Genomic DNA, 21,228 nt, shown 5'->3' with positions numbered 1-21,228 from the left:
ATAGTTTTTTTTTCTGCTATAAAATAAATAATTAATTAATATATTTATACACTGACGAATTATATAAACTAGTACATTTTAATTATGTTAACATATAATTCAATGATCATTCGATACGCCAAATATATTTCATTGTAATTCATTTTTTTTTTAAATCGTTTACTTCATCTGTACAATTATATTATTTCTTTACTATATTTTACCTGATTTAATTCATTAAAACTTACCTTTAGTTGAAAATATAAATAAGTACAATTAAAAAATAGTTGAATAAATTATTTTTGTATACAATAGATAATAATATAGCAAATAATTATTATTATTGACATTATTTTAGGATAAGAATCTGCAGACTTAATATAATAAATAGGATTACATGATTTATACTTTTTATTTTGTTCTCATTTTACAAACAATTATAGTAATAAACTGATAAAAAAAAAACTAAACTAATTAAGTTAAATAAAAAAAAAAAAAAAAAAAAACAGAAAAAAATAAAAGCTAATAATGTATGCGTGTATTAATAATTAAATAATAATACCTAATGAAAAAAGCAGAAAATAAAAATGTACTACATTTAATTAATATCTAATGTATAATTAATGATATATAGTTATTAAATTAAGTTGGATTCATAATTAAACTTATATAATTACTATTATTATGTTATAATTTATATTTACAAATTTTATGAGTGGAACGTGTAGATTCGTTAACAACTAGGTATTATACTATAGTAAAACAAAAATAGTCATATACAGCATTTAATTTCGTATGCAAAATAACAATATAATATTGGAAGTATAAATAATTCATGGGTGGAGAGAGGTTGACGGAAATTATAGAATATCAAAAATTATAATAGGTATTAACTTATAATGACAATATTAAAACACCCGACGTCAAGGATATGTACGAGTAATAATTATAGCAATCGACAAAATGTAAGGATGTATTTGCCCGGAATACACACACGTCATAATATGTACAATGTACATCGTATTTGTTACGTATACATATAATGTATAATAAATAATAATATAATATAATACGAGGAGTGATCCATTTAAATGAATACGCTGTATATTTTTGTGTTATTGAAAAAATTTAATTATTTTTTAATAATTTGATGTATTACCTATTATAAGTATAACATTAAATTTTCCCATAAATCTAATTTTTCATTATTTTTTTTTTGTAGACTTTTTAAAAGTTTTTAATTACCTATGTTAATTACGAATTGTATTTTTACATAATTACAATTTTTAGAAGCAAAATGCTTTTCAAAAACGATTATGTGTAAATATCGAATGTTGATAAGCATTTGCATTAAATAAATTGGTAAAATGTTATAGAATCTAGTAAAAGTTATAGTTAACTCAACTACAAGATTTTAAACGTTTATTAAAAAAAACCATGTTTATTCAGAGTTCGAATTTAAAATTTAAAAAACCTAACAAATCCTTTTTTTGGAGAAAGGAATAGGCACACAAATGTAGATTTATTCGTAATGAAGAAGTGAAGCACTACATTTTAACGGATCACTCGGTACCTACTTAAACATAAAACGGTCTTAAAAAGTAGTATTATTGTTGTTATACTAATTTTATTATTTTGTTGTAAATTATTCTTTTCAAGAAAACGTATAAAGTATAAAGACAAGTATACCTATACATATACGTATACGTATTTATATATGGCTGCACAACGGCGTGTATCCGAATTTGCTGTGGAAGTGGTGTAGGGTAGTCAAAGTGAGGAAGAAGACTGACCGGGTGAGTGTAGTAGGTATACATATATTTGTATATAAAAAAATCAAAGGGGTTTTCGTATAATATATTTTATACTTAGTGAGCAGCGGCTTATACGAATACGAACTGCGCTCCTTTTTTACACATCGGACACGAGTGTCCGTCCTGCTGTCCAGCCGACTCGAGACGAACCCATTTGCCATGACAATGGGGCGCCGACAGTACAGTCCATCTCGTCGCCCGATCCATTGTCCCATGGCCCGGGCACCGGAACCCAAGCGACTGACGCATCACCTGTGTGTCACAGCGCACACATACACGTTCACCTGTGCGGAAAAACCGGAAGCGAATAAAATACAGATATAAATAAATAAAAAAAATAATAATAACATAACGATTACCTGTGATATCGGCGCAACAGACTTTGTCGTTAGCACCACAGAATAAAATAACACTAACATTTTAAACAGCATGATTATTTTATATCATATCTTATGCCCCGGTGTATTTATAATTAATTAAATAAGTACTCATCGAATACGGATCGAATACACGATTCTTTACATACATGTTCTTAATTTTTTATTTCAAAAAATTTACGGAGATGTTGGAAAATTTTATTTTTAAAGCAATTTTAGTCATCAAAATGATAGATAATAATTATTTGTATTAAATTAAATCAAACCATGTATAGTGTATACATATAACTATATATTTTGTATGACCAACAAACAATGTAGATAAATAGGTATATAATAGGTATACTGTGATATTATGAGGAATCGTAAATCATCCATCGATTGATCCATAAAAAAAACATAAATACAAGGGGTAGAATACGATTTTGCATACGTTTGTTCATTTTGGAAACACGATTATGTGTGTCTGTAGACGGATTAAAAATATTTTTAAGAAAAAAAATACGATTGCGTATGAAATTGTATACAACGATGTCAAATTTATTAATTTCAACAGATACCCAATAAATATCAAGTATACACGTACTACAGTTCTATAAAAATGGATATGATAAACAATAAAATAAAATGAGAATAACTAAATAATAGTTATATAATTAATACATATAAATAAATGAATAAAATCGTCAATAAATTATTTTAAAATACATAAATATAAATTTCCTGTCATCTATAGTCTACTATTTTCAAATATTGGATAACATTTTTATGAATTTTATACGCTCTGTAAACTTTCTTTTAATTTTAAACTCTATTTAAATTATTTTTTCCAATTTCTTTATTTTTCCATTATTAACTGATCATATTATAATCGATCTTGCCTGCATTTGAGTTTCTTTTAATATTGCAATGACAACATGCGTTGAAGGATGAGCACCATGCAATTGTCCGTTATAAGTTCTATGAAAGTTTTCATGAAAATTGAACACCGCTTAATATTTCGTACGCATTTGTATAGTCAAAACTAAGGTAAAATCGTACTCAATCGTGTAGCTTAAAAAAGTATTACCGATAACGAATTAAAGAACATACGCAATCGTTTTTTACCCAATACATGTATATAATACATTTAAAATAATAATTGGCAAAGTTTACATTATAGTATTACTGATATACTAAAAAATAAAAACTAACCTAGAGAGAAATCTATAAAACAAATATAAAAACAATACAGAATGCCGGATACGTAAACAAAGAAATATTTAAAACACACATATTGTTTCACTCAAAGTTATTAGACAAAAAAAAATATTAATATTAATAAATTATATAATATTTTATTACTTTGTCAATTCTAATAATTTTATATAAATTTTTTTTATCGGAAAAAATCGGAGCAATTAAACATATTAATGTACATATTTATTTATTTTTAAGTATTGAAAAGGTAATACCTTTTTTTTCCTCTGATTATTGACGATATTGATATACGCCTGGTGTAATAATATCCGTATAATTTAAATAATATAGGTTTAGTCATGCGTTTAAATGAATATGTACGACGTATATTATATTTACATTACTCGTTGACCGTTGCCGATCGCATATATTAAAATAATATTTTATTCATGTATATGAGAGAGACAATTTATCTCTTGATAGAATATTCTAAGCAAATTTATTTATTTATTTATTTTTTAATTATTATTTAATAATAATAAAAAAAAAATTAAGCACTGCAAGAATATAATTGGTGAATGAATTAGTTTTAAAACTTTATTTAGGTAGTTATTTACATATATATAATAATATATTGGATAAAGTGTTTTTTCTTCCATATTAAATAACTTCAAAATATTTTTTACATTATAATTTATTTATAATATAGATATGCACAATAATTATATACTTAAGTTTTAAAACAAAATAATATTTAATTAAAATTAAAGTTATAGATTTTAAAAGGAAGGCTGATTCTTAATAAGTCTCGCTAAGATGGAAGTCGAAAATATGTTTAGTATAAATACACATCTCATTTTTTTTATAGGTAACCTAACTGCTGACAAGAGTGGGTTTTAATATTAAAAATAAAAATAAAATAAAAAATGTATAAAAATATTTATGCAGTAGTATTGACCTAATAAGTCAAAAAATTTTTTATAGAAATATGTGCTTAGATATCATCCCTTATTCTGTTCATAATTTTTGTTTCTGATGAATTATAAGTACTAAAAAATAAAAATACATCAGTAGCTAACTATTTAATGGTAGAATAATAATTACTATCAAAAGTGATTCTCTTATTGCGTCAAATAATCTACAAAGTCATCTTGAAAGTACAGAAAATTGGTTTACCGATATTGGTGTTTTTAAATGATAAAAATGAAAGTTAAAATCTTAAATTAGTAATTTTGTATTATCTAAATCTGAAAATTCTCAAAATAAATCTGTTAATATTGCATTTACCCTCAGACCTATATTCTAATGTTTCTTTGTATGTGGTATTCTTATTTCTTAATACTCATCCATAAATAAAAAGTTAGTCTAAAATTTGATCAAAGATTAAATTGTGACCACCATATTAGAACTAAAAGACTAGCTCTAAGCAATCGGTTACGCATGCTGTGGAATATTAAGAAAAGTATAATGTTGTAATAAGATTTAAACCTCTCAACAAAAAATTTACTTCATACTGTATACGGATTTAAAAATAAAAACAATAAACGACTCATATTGTATACTTGTACAATATTATGTAAAATAAAAATTATTTATTGATTACAATATTTCATAAACCAACTCTCGTCATAATAATATATACTTATAAGTCTCATAATCATTAATTTGTTATAATGTTATATGGTTGTTGGTTGAAGGGTATAAGTTTATAAACATATACACTTACAATTCCTTAAAGCAATAATACAATTTAATGTGTCAAGTTGACATATATTATATTAAAACAAAATTTCATTAGTGTATGTGCCATTTATTATTACTATTATAATATTTTATTTATATTTAAATGTATATTTTTACGGGTCTTATACTTAAGTAAGGTTAGCTTCACACATTTAGTTTTAAAGTATGTGTATCAAGGTGTTTTTGTTAAGTAACAATAAGATATAGATGCTGTATACAGAATGCAATGGGAACAATGAAATGGAAAACGATGTCTTTAACTTTAATATCTTTAGCAGCATCTCATTTCTTCGAAAATGTTTGTCAAAGACATTTGAATGGAAACGGTTAAATAGAAATCGATTTAATTAAGTTTATATAATTTAAACATAATATGGCTTTGAAAGTTTTACAAGGTACCCATAAAAAATTATTTATATGATATTATTAAAATGATATAACAAGTTATTAGAATTAAAACACATAACTCATAAGTAACTCATTCAGTTTTATCATTAGAATTTTTTACTACTAATATAATAATTAATAATGTACACTATCTTATAATTAATAATATTAATGATATGAATAATGTAATTATTACACTTAATAACCGTAAGTATCTAATATATCTAATATCTATGTGTATACGAGTATAATATTGTCTTTTACTCTAAATTTTCCTTTAAACAGGCAATTTTGACAATACTTAGTAACAAAAAACCTTTTTTATAATGGAACTAATGGAAGAAAGACATAAAATATATACTTCTAAAATGTTAAAGACCATAAATTTTCCAAAGGTGGAAAATGTAATGATTTTAGTTTATTTTCATAAACCAACAATTTTAAACAATTCTAATAAAAGGACTTTTTTAATGCATTTAAATACTCATAAGTCATAATACGTAATCAAAATTAAGTTTGTTTTTTTTTATGTTATTAACATTGCAAGGCCATAACTGGGCGGTTGAACTACCGAAACCCCCCCTTATGTTATTAACATTGTGTTTATACATAATGTCTTAATCACCATTAAGAGCTAGTTTTAAGTATTTTTTAAATTTCTAATTTTAATACTTTTATTAAATCTATTTATATTCGTACACGAGTATTGGCTTGCACATTTGTTTTATTTCTTTATAAAATAGTATTTTTAAATGAGTATTGTGTAAGTAGATTATCACGACTAGAACTGTGAGTGGCATTTTATGAAAAAAATCTAACCTGTATAATGTAACTAGTAACAATTTTTATATTTACCTCCCGAAGGAAAATTTATTCAATACAATCCCTACCTTTTAGGAAGTCACTTTTACGCAAAATATTTAATTATAAATTAAAAAAAATAGGTAAACTTTGAAATTCAAACTGCCGTTGTAAGAATAAAATATGTGCACATTTATTGGTGTATTATTAAAATTACTTATTAGGTATCTAAGTATTTAATATTATTTCTGAGCCTTAATATTAGATATGGTAAAAATTCTATTAAAAATTTGTAATAAAAAAAGTTACATTTCAGAATTATGTATTTATTTATTTAATTTTAAACTAGATAAAACATAATATTTGTACAATACGTACTCGTATTATAATGTTTGATAATTAAACAACAATTAATTGCTGATTATTTTATTTATGTTTTTTCATTTCCCAGAAAATATACGTGTATAATATATATATATATATATATATATATATATTACGTAGATATATTATGTAAATAATTTTTACCATTTCGTTTTAAGTAAAAAATGTAATGCACAGAAAACATCACTTTTTTTGTTTGCTATTATTTATGTTATATTTAATAAATATTATGTTATAAACACTCTTCGTATATTTGAAACATATATATATATATATTTATTTATATATATTATAGTTTATTGTTATTAATTAAAATAGTCTATCGATTATTTTATTTATTATTAAACTATAGTGAAAAAAATTACCTTATTCGAATAGAAAATAATAACAAAAATAACGATTAATAAACATTTATATGGTCCATAATAATCAATCCTTCAGCCTAAACTAAACGCAAAGTTCAGCATGTATAAGTAGTTAATAGAAGTAGACTATAATAATTATTATGCGCAGTAATAATGTGATACCGGTAGTGAGAGTGTAACAGTTTCGAATCTCATAAAATAAACACGGAAATTGTTATTGTATTCGGGGTGTAAAGAAAACGATCAAATATTTATTTGTCGTGTATGAAAAACTAATTTTACGTAGTGCTGAGGTTCATATATTATATCACCGTGACAGGTACAATGTATACCTACCAGACACTAGTACGCGTCGGAGATCGGATGTATGCCTGTATTATACCTATATATTATTATATATTTATACTGAAAAATCCTACCTCAAGTTCATTTATTTTGTTCAACGAGTTCAGTTTTAAAGTAATGGTGAGAATTCGAGTGTAATTAGTGGGGTTTTAACGTAGTCGAGCCTTACCTTCTCTAAGCAAAGAGTATTCGGACACTTTTCTACAGGCCTTGGTCGCTTTCATCACCTCGAAAAGAACACAGTACCTGAAACATACGTTTTGTAATGATTATTATTTTGATATCAAACAGCGTTAATATAATATTTATTTTATAATAATATGTTCAATACTTTTGTAGGTATTATATTATTAATTAGGTTACAATGGTTAGATTTGTGAGCAATTTAAGCAAACTTCAATCATTAATGATTTCAATCGTAATGATGTGAATTGTTAAGAATTTTGAATGATTTTAGCTTAGACATTTTATTATAAAAATAAAAATTGTTTTGAATATAACATAGAATTAAACATATCACATTATAAAATGTAGGTGATCATTTGAATTGAAAAGCTTAAAAAATCTATGATAACCAATAGTAAAACGTTTTAAAATGGTATATATAAGTAATATAAAGCACAAATGATTTCATAATAACTATAAAAGAAAAAATATCGAAACCAAAAGATTTGGTTAAGATATTTGCAAATAATCAGAAGCGAGTAATAAAAATGATCATCCTGTCGCATATCACATGTGTTGTGTATAAAAACATAATTTTCTTTCATTAAAATGTTACGTCAAAATGACACCGGTTTATATCCACTGGCCATTGTAACTATATGGAATATATCAATAAATTTCACATTCGTAAGTTTTCATCTCAACCTTTAAAATTATTTATGATAATGATATTTATCGGCAGTGGAAGATATAGTAGGTATGTGATACACACACGTCACATACCGACATATTACACGTAATAATCTAGTCATGATGTTGACATAATATATGTAAAGTAAATATTATTACGATATCGAAGGATTTTCGGATCAGTTAATGCGATTTAAGAGTACTGCAGTACATATGCTGTAGTGTATTATTATACATTTATGTTTAAGCACAATAATCTATAATAATACACATATCATATTATGTAGATACATAATTAAAATTACGTTTGGTGTATTGAATCTTTGCTAAAACAACTTTCGTTATGTTTATAAAGAATACATCTTATGATAAACATTATTCATAATATTGTGTATATTATATTAAAGCGCGATCAGTTATTATCAATAAATATATAGTATAATAACAACAACATAAAGTTTTATAGTTGACGTTATAGGTATATACAATATAGACGCTCGTACATAAAATCAAATTGATGTAAATATAAATAGTCTTACGCTCTACAATTTAAAAAATATTAAAAATGTATGTTCATAAACTTAATATAATAATATTATAATCATAGTGGTATATGTTATATTACAACAAGATAAATTAATATAACCAAATTTGATTGCAAATATTTTTCTCTTAACATTTTTAAGTACTTTTTGTCTTTATTAATTATAGAAAGTACTAATATTTATTTAAAAAAATGAATACCTTTAATCTCCAGTGTCTTAAAAATAAACTTAAAAGATGTTCAAAAAAAAAAAAAGATACTTATTTATTAATAATTTCAGTGAGGGTCTGTTTATCAACAAACCTGTAAATAAAGGATTTCATAGTTTTTAATTTTTACGTTTTAAAGAGTAACTATTTTTTTTTTAGGAATTCATCAAGAAACAAATATTATATTTATTATTTAATATGCGAGTGTGTGAAATTAAGTTCTATAGTTTGCATATTTTTCCAGAGCACTAAGGACCAAGCTGTCTCTTTTCTTATTTCCTCAGTCCCTCTTATAGTACTATTACACATGATGCATACTCAAAAATTCCTACTCGTAAAAACATTTTTTACTTTTTTCTTATAATATTGTAAATTGTGTGTAACTTCTTAGTTTTTATTTCAATTTTTAATGTTGTCGTAAATTTTAAATATTTTTTCCATCTATATAATAATACGCTTTACTTTTAAATTTAAGAACACTTTTTTCTTTATTTAATTTTTTTATTTACTTCTTATATATATAAATACATAAATATTTAGAGTAATTTAATATTAATTATTTTATAATAAAATATTTTAAAACTGTATAAAATAAAGTTTAAAGAATTTAAAACATTGCAAGGCTTGCCATCACTGTTGTAGGTATCTACATTTTTGTTTGTCTAACTTCAAATATTGCTTGATCATTATAATATATTTATTATTTAATAATTAATTAATCCTTTACAAATTAAATATTATCATTTTTAATCATTGTTTAATATCAGATTTTGTCAAAATTTATGTTTGTAAAGTATCAAATTTTAATTTTTAGAGTTTGATACACTTTCATAATTTTCATTTTTTAATATAAGTTAATCACTAATATATAATTTTATTTAAACAATATATTATAGTAGTTATTTACTATTTAACGATATTTTTATGATCGTGATTTAAAAGTAGGTACTATACCTACAGTGTTTTCAACGATTATGATAACATAACATAGTTCAATCGAATGACCCTAAATTTAATTAGAGTTTTATGAATGTATTAATGACTTAATATTACACTAATTTCTGAAAAATTCAAACTTTAAAAAAAAATTACTTGAGCACATCAAAACAATTTTTTTAAGCTGCGCCCTTCCACGCCTTTCTTTTTGAGTTTTAATGTTAATTTAATTAACATTTTTAATACAACATTAACTTACGATAATATATTTAAGTTAAAAAAAATAAAAAATTATGAGAAATCATTTTATGGAACTTTAAAACTGTAGATAAACTGTTAAAAATATGATAAATAAAACATACTTTAACTCACGCTCAATAAATCCATTTTTTAAAATAGAAGATAAGTATTTTGTCAAATTTATTTAAAAAAAAATAGGTAATAAATTTATATATTTATAACTTAAAAACAGGAGAAAAATTTATTTTACTGCACATAGGTAGAAACTTTTTTAAAAACTTTTAATTTTTCATAAATAAGTGTACCTAATATTAAATCCTTTATGCGATAAAAACAAAAACCTGAATGAAATTCAGAGTTATGTTTTGGAAAATGTTCGTGTTACCTTTATCGTTAAATATACTGTAAAACAATGGTTCTCAAACAGGGCTCATTATAAATAATTTAAAATGTATATAATTTTTTTTTTGTTCTGTCTTTTATGGTATTCACAACAAGGTATCGTGGCTGAATTTAATGCAAAAAAAGGCAATGTAGAAAAAAAGTTTGGTAACCGCTGCTGTGTAGTATTATTTAAAAATTGATAAACAACGCCTTAAATAGTTGTCAGTTGCGATTTTCCAATAGTCGACAATATAAATTCTATAACGCACTCTTGAAATTTGAAGTTCGCGAATATATTTTTTTACTGAATACGATATAACCTACTAAATTAGATTTAATACATTTTGAAAACCATTGTTAATACATTATTTTAATGAACAATTGAACATTATTTAACAGTCAACAGTACTAAATAACAGACTTTGCTTCTACTGACTAACAATCATTTTAGAAATGAGATAAAAAAAACCACAATACACCATTATTCTGCAAGTTGCAGCAACTGAAATAAATAAATACTGAACATCGCCATTTTCCATAGTAGGTACATATTTACTCTGGAATCTAGTTAAGATAATAGTTATTGTATATTATGATTTCTTTTTATTTCAATATGTTTGATTTAAATATTTTAAAACAGTTAATAAGTGCGTTTATTATAACCGCATTTTATTTAAACTAAAAAAAATCTATTCATAAATCATGATTACTGTAATTTTATTATAAATTTTATGATCATATAAAAAACGGTATTATTATAAACTATGATATGAAGTGAATACTTAATATATACATTTTTAAATATATTTATCGCAAAATATAAACGAAAACATAATATAATTTATGTGAGTTTAGTAAGGAGAAAATTACAGTAAGTAGCTATTTTATGAGATTGTGTTCTTACATTGCCATTTTATAGTTATCTATAGCTTAGGTATATTATTATACAGTATATACGTCAAGCTCCTGAACTTTTAAAAAAAACTGTATGTTGGTTTTTATACTTTTAATTCAAAATATGTTCTGAGGGATCGATACGTATTCTTTTTAAATAATAGGTATATTAGTTTTCATTAAGTATTTTATCTTATGTTAATATAGTGATTAATTTAGGATATAAGCACATAAAAATAAATAATTACAAAACATAAAATACGTTTGTAAATGCACTATTTTCCAAAATTGTGTGAAATAAAAATCACTAAAAAAAAAAAAAAAAAATTAAATATAAGTATTCATTTTTACATATTATATTTTGTTTTTCATTATTTGAACATTTTATTCATTCGTGATTAAAATATCTTATAACATTTTTGAAAATTCCACTTTGAACTAGATACTATAAATACATATACAAATATTTTATACTATAAGGTTGAACACATATCAGTTTTCGTGTGCGAGAGGTATACCACAATATTTCCAATTTGTTATTTCTTTTATGAACATTTTTTTTTTGTATTTCATAAGAACCCTTTGCAAAACTTTCGATATTATGTGGTGAAGCTTATAGAACGCATTTTACTCTGTACTCCGCTCACAAAACCACGTGTTTTGGACCAGAAATCTTGACGCATAATGTTGACATTGCATTGGAGTACTTTTTGTTAAGCTTGGTTTAAAAGGCCAGCTCAAAAAAATACCCATACAACCTATATGTTATGTATATTATACACATATTTTATTTTTTATCGCCTACTCAGCTTTAGTATGTATCCGTCGTGCATCATTCGCTGTACTATATTATAAACTCACATTAATTCTATGCATTGACTTGGGCACAAAAGCCCAGACGTGTAAACAGCTTTTACCAACCGACGGTCTTCATAACAAGTATCTATTGAAAAGGTCATCGACGCTTGTAATTTCTATGTGCACACATCACAGATTCTGCATAACATGCGTAAATACACAACATACCGACACACAAAGGTAGCCGTGACTGCCGACAAGTATCTACATTAATTAAAGACGTCGAAAAATACAATATCATCTTCTTCCAAGGTTTTAATGAATTCTTTACATTGAAAATTCTCTCATATATAATATAAAGTATAGATAAAATACTATGAAATATTATATACTGGCGATATTGCTTTAGCGTGTCACTATGAAACGATACTTAGAGATTTGAAATATATATATATATATATTATCATGATATTGAGTTGATTCACGAGCTTGCATTGAAAACACGACATTTTAAATATATAGAAATATTTCAAAAGGCCATAAAAATGTAAATAATAATGATGATAATATTATAAGAACTAGTATGTTAAAATATAGAAACACAATTCAGATTGTAATATTATGTAGCTATTTATAAACGATCACTATTTTTTTTTTTTAATAGATAATAATTGTTGAAGCCAAAAACAGCCACCAAAATAAAGAAGCATAAGAAAAATACAGACCACTGAGTGTGTACAGCAGAACGTAGTTGTACATAATTTGAACACAGACGCGTTTAACAGACAGTTTACGGTTTATTTATTAGCATAATATTATAGGTAATGCATTCCAGTATTATTATTAAACGTAGTTGTTATAACAATATATATATATATATGTAAATTATATTGCACTGTGTTTACGACGTCCAATATTGCATCGTCGAAATGGTCAACGGGGTAACAATTGTATTAACGCATAGTTACGACACTCAGAGCGAGGAAGGGTTCATTTACATACAGACAATTAATTAGACGTATAATATAATGTAATCAATCACACGCGGTGGTTGGCCCTAATATACATAATTCATATATATGATTATATCCTATATCTATTGATCATAGATTTAGACGGATATGCGTAGCTGTTTACAATGTCACATCAGAAACCTGTCTAATTATTGTCTAGTTATTGTAAGCTTTCTGAGATACATTTTTTTTATAACTAAAATAATTTAAATCATTGAAAAGAGGAATTCTTATTATTTGATATATAATTTTAAAAGCTTTTAGAAAACATGTTTATTATAATAATTCAATAATATTTGAGAATAATAATTTACATCTTGAATTTATATTTATGTAAATACTAATTTACTGGCGAATACTATTGCTCATTAATATACTTCACCTAATTTATACTCGAAAATAAGTAATTAACTATACTATGCCTTTATATATTTATATAATATAGATTATAGATAGTCACTGAATAAATTATAATGTTGTGTATAAATAATAGTTCAAAATATTTTTAAAACCAAAAATATTATATTTGAAATTAAAATTAAAAACAAATATGTATGAGCGAGAAATAATAAGTCAGAAGTTTTTACGGTTTGGGCGGTTTGGCCTATGAATATTTATTTATTATTTTATATGTAATATAAATAATCAAGAAATCAACTTTTTGCTGTCAATTTTCGAAAAATAAACTACAATGTACATTGTACAAATCATTTTCTTAAATCTATTAAAAGCAAAAATCATATAGGTACGTTGTATAACAATATACATAATATACAAATAAAAATAATATAAAAGTAAATCTACCAATTATGAAATTTAAATTATTTTTGTAAACTGATATGTTTTATCATCCATTTTTTAAAAACTAATGAATTTGACCTACTTTTGGGAAACAAACTGATACTTGAGAAATAAAATAATATGTAATTTGAGTAAAACTAGGTACATCATTTCATAAACAATATATTATAATTTTGAATTATTATTTATTAAAACATTACTGAAAATCTTTAATTATTTTATTTAAGATTTAATTTACAGGCTTGCACTTATAATACAAATAAATATTAGTTATTAGTTATTATATTATAAGTGTATGGCTTGGTGTAGTATTTAAGATAAATTACTTGTATTGAATTTCTACCGTTTATAAACATTTATTTTTCATTAAATTTGTGTTACATATGTATTTTATATATCATAATTTACACTATGATACAAAATAATACAAATTACTCATACGAAATTAATTAAACAGTTTTATTTTTATTTTGTTATGTATGCTTATATGTGATCCAATAAAAAACACAATAAATTAAAATATAATAATTAGAATTTGCAGTAAAAGTTTAGGTAAAAAGTAATATTTTTCTATGCATGCATAATTATTAATGCATGAATGTATATAAATTATATTTATGTAATTATTTCTATAAAGCTATTTTATACCTACTTGAATTTAAATTATTGCAAAGTAGGTATATCAGACATGTTAAGTATTAATTAATATTATTAAGAAAGTATAAACTATATTCAACAAACTAACTGCAATTAAACTTAATATTTAATGGGTACTGTCAAGAAAAAGCTTTTCAGGTATTTAATGACACGTAGCTGTTAGTTCATATAAGTCTATAATTTAATTATTTTTATGTTAGAGCCTCTAAAATTCTAAGACTTCTATTGCTGCAGAGAATTGATATTTTTAGTAGAGTTACGTATAACAGATCATAAGTATATGTATGTATAGTGTTAGGGTATAGGAATGTCTTACGCCTTTGATAGTAATTTTACGACAAAGGTATGCCCGAAATTTGAATATTAACTACTCCAGGTTTTGTTACAATTATCCCCCTTGACTGGCCACCCTATCTATATTGCAAAGTATCTTTATATACCCTCGTCTCTCTTTAATTATGCATTCATTGAGCTTATATAATATATACATGTTTATAATATACAGTCACATACACACACATACACACACACAGATATTAAGTAGCCATATATATATATGTAATATGTATACGCAAAACGCATATACATACAAATCTTATGGACTTAACAGAGTCTCTAGTATAAGGCCATTGCTTATGGCTTTAACCAAAACTAAATGTCTTTTTCTTCGTCCACATCAAGTTGAATATTTTGTGTTATGGTTATCTTTTTAATGTATGTCAAATAATAACGTTAAAAATAATTGAACACTTACTCCTTTGAATCTAAATCGACTGGTTCTTTTGACAAGCGGTACTTTAAGTTGTGACGTATATCTTGGGACTCATTACTCAAACGGTTGGATGCCAAAGACGCAGGCAGCAACATGGCAGTTTCTGAAAAAAAAAGAAAATTGCTTAAATGTTTATGGTTTTATTATGCTTCATACGATTTCATTACTCAATTACTCTAGTGAGTGGTGACTAGAGTTTAGAGAATATGCTTTTTTTTTAAATAATAATACGGTTTTAAATTTTTTTTTTATTAAGACCTAATGTATGATTAATACAATATTATTTCAAATAACTTTTATAATAGGTATTATAGTAAATAATATAAACAATATATATATAATTACAGTTTTAATAATAAAACAATTAACATGATTAACAATGATTTACAAAAGTTAAATTAAATTAATTATAGCTAACTTGTAATGATTAATATGTACATCAGACATAAATTAAATAGCTCTAATTAATTAAATGTAATTATTTATAGAATTTCAGAGATTCGATTATGCTAATTTACATATTAATATAACTATTCATTAATATGTATTAATAGTTATTGCTTAAATAACATCTTTTGTTAGTTGTTATTTTGATTAATACATAGTTATATTCAAAAATAAATAATAATTGAAAATAATTAGATTACATATTTATATAAGTATAAATAAACACATAGTAATCAAGAAAAACCTTAAAAATATGTTAGTATATTTTTCATTTATTTTGGACTGAAAATTTAATACTATATGTATAAAGTTTCAACAAGACTTTATTCATGTCATTGAGAATTATAAAAAAATATGTAACGTAATGTATTAGAAAATTAATAGAATTAATAATTAAAACTTTGTAAATTTAAATTGCAATGATAAAAATAAAACGGTAATTTTGAGACATAAATTATATTATAGTATATTACTTGTGAATTATGAGTCGTTAATTCAATTATCACAATATATAGATTATAATATGCATGATACTATATTATAATATGTCACATAATAATTGAAGATAAATAAAAAATCTAATGTTATATTCAACCTTTGTTTAAATTATAATGATTCTATATACGAATGTTGAAAAATATAATATCAATATTTTTTATCTCTTTAATTCTATTTATATTACTATCATAAGTATTACTGTATAACCAACCATTCATATCTAGGGCTGAGCATTTAAATTTTTAAACACATATACACGTTAAATTTACTTAAATTATTCATTTTAAAATGTTTATTAATATTAATACGTTTTAGCACGTTTAATTCGTATTATTTAGAAGCATTATTTTCTAATAATAATGTATATTTTAGAGTATATACATAATTGCCATTCACATAGCTCAAAAGCTGCTATATAATTGGTTAAATATATTTTTCTTCACATTTATAGTAATACACATAACAATTATAATATTAAAATATTGTAATTTATCAATACTACCTAATTGATAATTTTTCAAATTTTGTGTTTTTATACGTTGAAAATAATAATCTATAATAATATACTATTTAACTCTATAAATTATTTATTAGTCACTTATATAAAAGAATAATATTCTTTAGAATTATATACTTGTGTTTAAAGATTATTTATCATAGTTATTTTACAGATTATCGTCGAATTGCAGTTTTTTGTTAGGTAAAGTTTATGTTTAATTAATGATCATTGACCGTTCGACTTCGTAACCTTTAATGCTTCATAATGATTCATAGTTTCTAAATTATCTAAATCTCTTTCATCTTATTTACAGTGACTATGGTCAAATATATGTGATTTTATCACAAACACTGTTTTGGTAATGCAGAATGTCTCTAAGAACAGTAAGTAAAGAAACTTTGGACTATTATTACTGATGATATTATATTGATTATTCGCATTTTTAAATTAACTTATTACTCAATAAAAAGCGCATGCAAATATATAATAAGTATTCTAAATTAATTTAATATAATAGGATGATTAGTATCACTTATAGTATTATTTTAAATTAGAAATTTGAACTTCCCAGAAATATTGTGAAAATCAAGCAAAATTCTAAACAATTTAAAAATATATTGTATTTAAAGTTTTATTTATCTAGTTAAAATGAATTATTGACATTTAAGATTAAATTTAATTAATTTAACTATTATTTTATTTGATATATTTATAATTACATATTTTCTATGCATAATAATTATTCAAAATACATTTTTTTTTGGTAATGCATTTTTTGGCGCTCGTTAGAACTGTGTGATCTAATATTTACGCTCAAGTGTCAGAACATTCTAATAAAAAATATACGTCAAAACTTAAGTTTAATTACATATATATAATATATATGTATTATATATATATTTTATAAATATACAAAATTAATCTTATAAATTCTAAATCATTTATGAGTATAATGGCCTCAGTAGTCGATGGTCATATGATAATTAAAAAAAATTATTATAAAATACGATTTATCCTCTACAAAAATGTAGTATAAAATTTAATATAATTTTAATTTATACAGTTCTCACTTCTCAGTTGGTGTAAAGTTAAAGTAAATTATGTACAATATTTAATAAAAATGATAAAGTAATGACAATAAATGATAGAAGTATGCGTGCATAAAATAAGTATAGTATAAGTATGTACAAAACAATCTTGGAAACAATCGAAGCACTGATGTCTATAATTTTTAACAATGAATGATTACAGCATTTTTTTTATTGCAATTGTTTCTTTCTTATCTTTTGTTTATATATAAGGAAGTTGTGAATAATGAGCCTCGACTTTTTGCTTGATTAAAATATTTTCATGCCAACAGTCAGACAATAAATTAAACCGTTACTAAGGATCGTTATCTCCAAAAATGAACAACATTCTAAGAAAATATTACTAGAGGATGCATTTTACTTTTCATTTGATATGATACATAAATATTTGTTGTGGTTAAAATTCAGTTCAACAAAATAGTGGAAGAAAATAATATTTATTATTACTACGGAAGTCACTTAGGGTATGGTTGCATCTTACAGAGATGTGACATTTTAGAATTATGCTAGATACAATGAGAAATTACCATTAGTATAAAAACATATTAAAAATTATGGCCAATATAAAATAAGGATTTTGTTTTATAACATTTTTATTGAATAATCATGTAAGCATGAAATAAGTAATAAAAAAATAGAGGTTATAACATATTAACATGTTTTATAATTTGTGTCTAATTTATTTTTTTAATATTATTTAAGCCTTGTTTTTGAAAAAGTTTTTTATGTTGTAACTATTTTAGTAAAATATTGATTAAAATAAGTCAAAAAGTATACACATTTTACAAAATTTCATCAATTTTTATACACACAATAAATATAACAAAGCATTGTATTCTTAGATAGATATGCAATATATATATTTTTTAAATGTGCAGTAGTTATTATAAAAATATAATTGTACATAGATTTTTTGATTTATATCATATCTAATAACTATAGATATGTTTATAATTTTGCATTTTTATGTATGGAAAAAAATGTATTTTTTAAAGTACCTATATTTTAATCATACTGTTTTAATATTTACATTTTATTAATGAACCAATGGAACAATGAAGTATAAAATAGTTGCTAAAACGCATTATAAAAAAATCGTTAATTAAAATGTATTTAAAATGCTAATCTTTTAGTTTTATAATAATACCATTATGGTTACAAATTAATATTTTTATAATATATATATATACCATATAAAAATAACCACTATATGTAATGCCAACTATCATTTATTAATTTATTTTAGTAAAATTATAATAAAACTCTTTTTGTTATGTATTATGTTTTATTGTATGTTTGTAACAAACAATGCAATTTAAATGCTTTATATATTTTTTATTAACCATTCAAAAAAGGTTAGCAAATTTAATTAACAGAATTCTTTGAAATATGTTGGTTTATGGATTTTTAAGTAAAGCTTACTTCATTTTTACTCAATAACAAATAATTTTCAATTCTAAAATTAAAAAGGAAAAAAAATGGATGGATACTTGAAGTCTTGTGATGAGAAATATATTTTGAAATAAAATCCCAAGAAGATTAAAGTGTCATTTTGAACATAAACAATGTTGACCATTATAATTAAATTATTTTTGTCAAAAAATAGAAAAGAAATACAATAGTATTCAGTCAAAATTAATTTATAAATATAATTTAATACATTTTTCTATATTGATTACTTAAGGTTTAATAATTAAAAGTTGGTCATACTCGTATGACACACATACACACACTACTCGAATAATGTAATAATACAATTTTATTATATAATAGCGCGGCAACCAACGTATGCAATTTTATAGCACCGAAGACTGCTTGACACCGGAAAATATAATCGACTAACAGCCAGGGGCATACAGTTTATATAATATAATAATAAGTATTTATATATAATAGATTATATTATTACTAGAACAAAATAATTATTATCCAATAATTTAGTATAATAATATAATGGTTTTCTGATCAGATTTTTAGATTCTTAAATTTATACGATATTTTTAACACTGTTAAATAACCTAACTGTTTTAAAAAAATCTTTTAGATGTTTTGGAAAGTTTTAGATTTTTAGAAAAAAAAGTTAGTATTATACCTTTTAATGCACTCCCAGGATAATTTGGACACCTAGTTCCCATGCATGCCCTTTTCTGCACCATCGAAGGACAATGTTTTCCACCATTTACTGGTGTCTTTATCACTTGTCTTTTTCTTGTCATCATGCCATTTCCACATTCCGTATCACATTCACTCCATGATTCCCATTCTGACATCACACAATCAATCACTGAAAAAAAAATTGATTTTGTTACATTTTAAAACGTTTGGTCGTACATAAATTTTTCGTTTCATTTTAAATATTAGCTATATACAATACATAATTAATATATATAATCACTGATATAAAATCATTTTTTGTTATTCAGTTAATATTCAAATGTGTTGAACTTAAATCATACAATTAACAAAATACGTGAATCTGATGAGATAGCTATAAAAATATGTTAAATTTTTGAGGTCCAAATTCTTAAAAATAATGAACATTTTTGGGTTGTTACTAACAAGATTCAATATATATCTTTAGAAAGACTAAAAAAGCTTATTTTAAAAAAATATTATTATTTAGTATTTACGATCGTTAAGTAGCAAAGCTTTCACTTTAAATAAATAAAGTATATACCAAATAAATAAACTTTTAAGTGGATGTGTTTAGTGACAAGTAAATAATTTAACATTAAGTTTGACTAAAAGTACATGGTCCAAATTAACAGAATGTGTCAGAACATATAGAGTGCTATACAAATTAATCATAAAGTGCACAAAACTACACACTAATAATGTTCCTAAGAATTCCATAGTATTTAAATTCGATTAATGTTTATTTTATAAATTGAATAAATTATAAAATACTACATTTCAAGCTATTTTAGTAACTAAAAAATTAATGTATAGTTACATAAAGTTTATTTATAATGAAATATAAAGAGGATTTAATAGCAAATAATTTGATGAAAATGTGGATTAACACTTGATTAATTGAATAAAATGTTAATTTCCTGTTAAACATTTTTTTATATTTTTGCTATGATATTATAAAATTGTTACTTCAATTATAATATAAAATTAAGTAGATAATACCTAATTTATAACTTATCAATATTGATAACAACTAATGATCTCTAAATATTATATTCCCACAAATATTTACAAAACAATTTGAAT

At 23.3% G+C, this 21,228-nt stretch overlaps 1 protein-coding gene across 1 annotated transcript in view; it reads right to left on the bottom strand.

Annotated features, from left to right (window-relative positions):
• Window positions 1–490: 490 nt before the first annotated feature.
• Window positions 491–21,228, bottom strand: part of LOC114124844 (somatomedin-B and thrombospondin type-1 domain-containing protein) — an 83,344-nt gene continuing 62,606 nt past the window's right edge. Inside the window, exons 2-5 of the mRNA XM_050201070.1 lie at window positions 20,102–20,293; window positions 15,460–15,580; window positions 7,544–7,620; window positions 491–2,077 (exon numbers count right to left, since the gene is read on the bottom strand). Of these exons, the coding sequence (XP_050057027.1) occupies window positions 1,863–2,077; window positions 7,544–7,620; window positions 15,460–15,580; window positions 20,102–20,293 (605 nt within the window). The 3' untranslated portion in view covers window positions 491–1,862. The remainder of the gene's footprint in view (window positions 2,078–7,543; window positions 7,621–15,459; window positions 15,581–20,101; window positions 20,294–21,228) is intronic.

This window comes from Aphis gossypii, chromosome 2 (genome assembly GCF_020184175.1).
Source record: "Aphis gossypii isolate Hap1 chromosome 2, ASM2018417v2, whole genome shotgun sequence".
Taxonomy (NCBI): Eukaryota; Metazoa; Arthropoda; class Insecta; order Hemiptera; family Aphididae; genus Aphis; species Aphis gossypii.
This window is presented reverse-complemented; position numbering and strand designations above follow the sequence as displayed.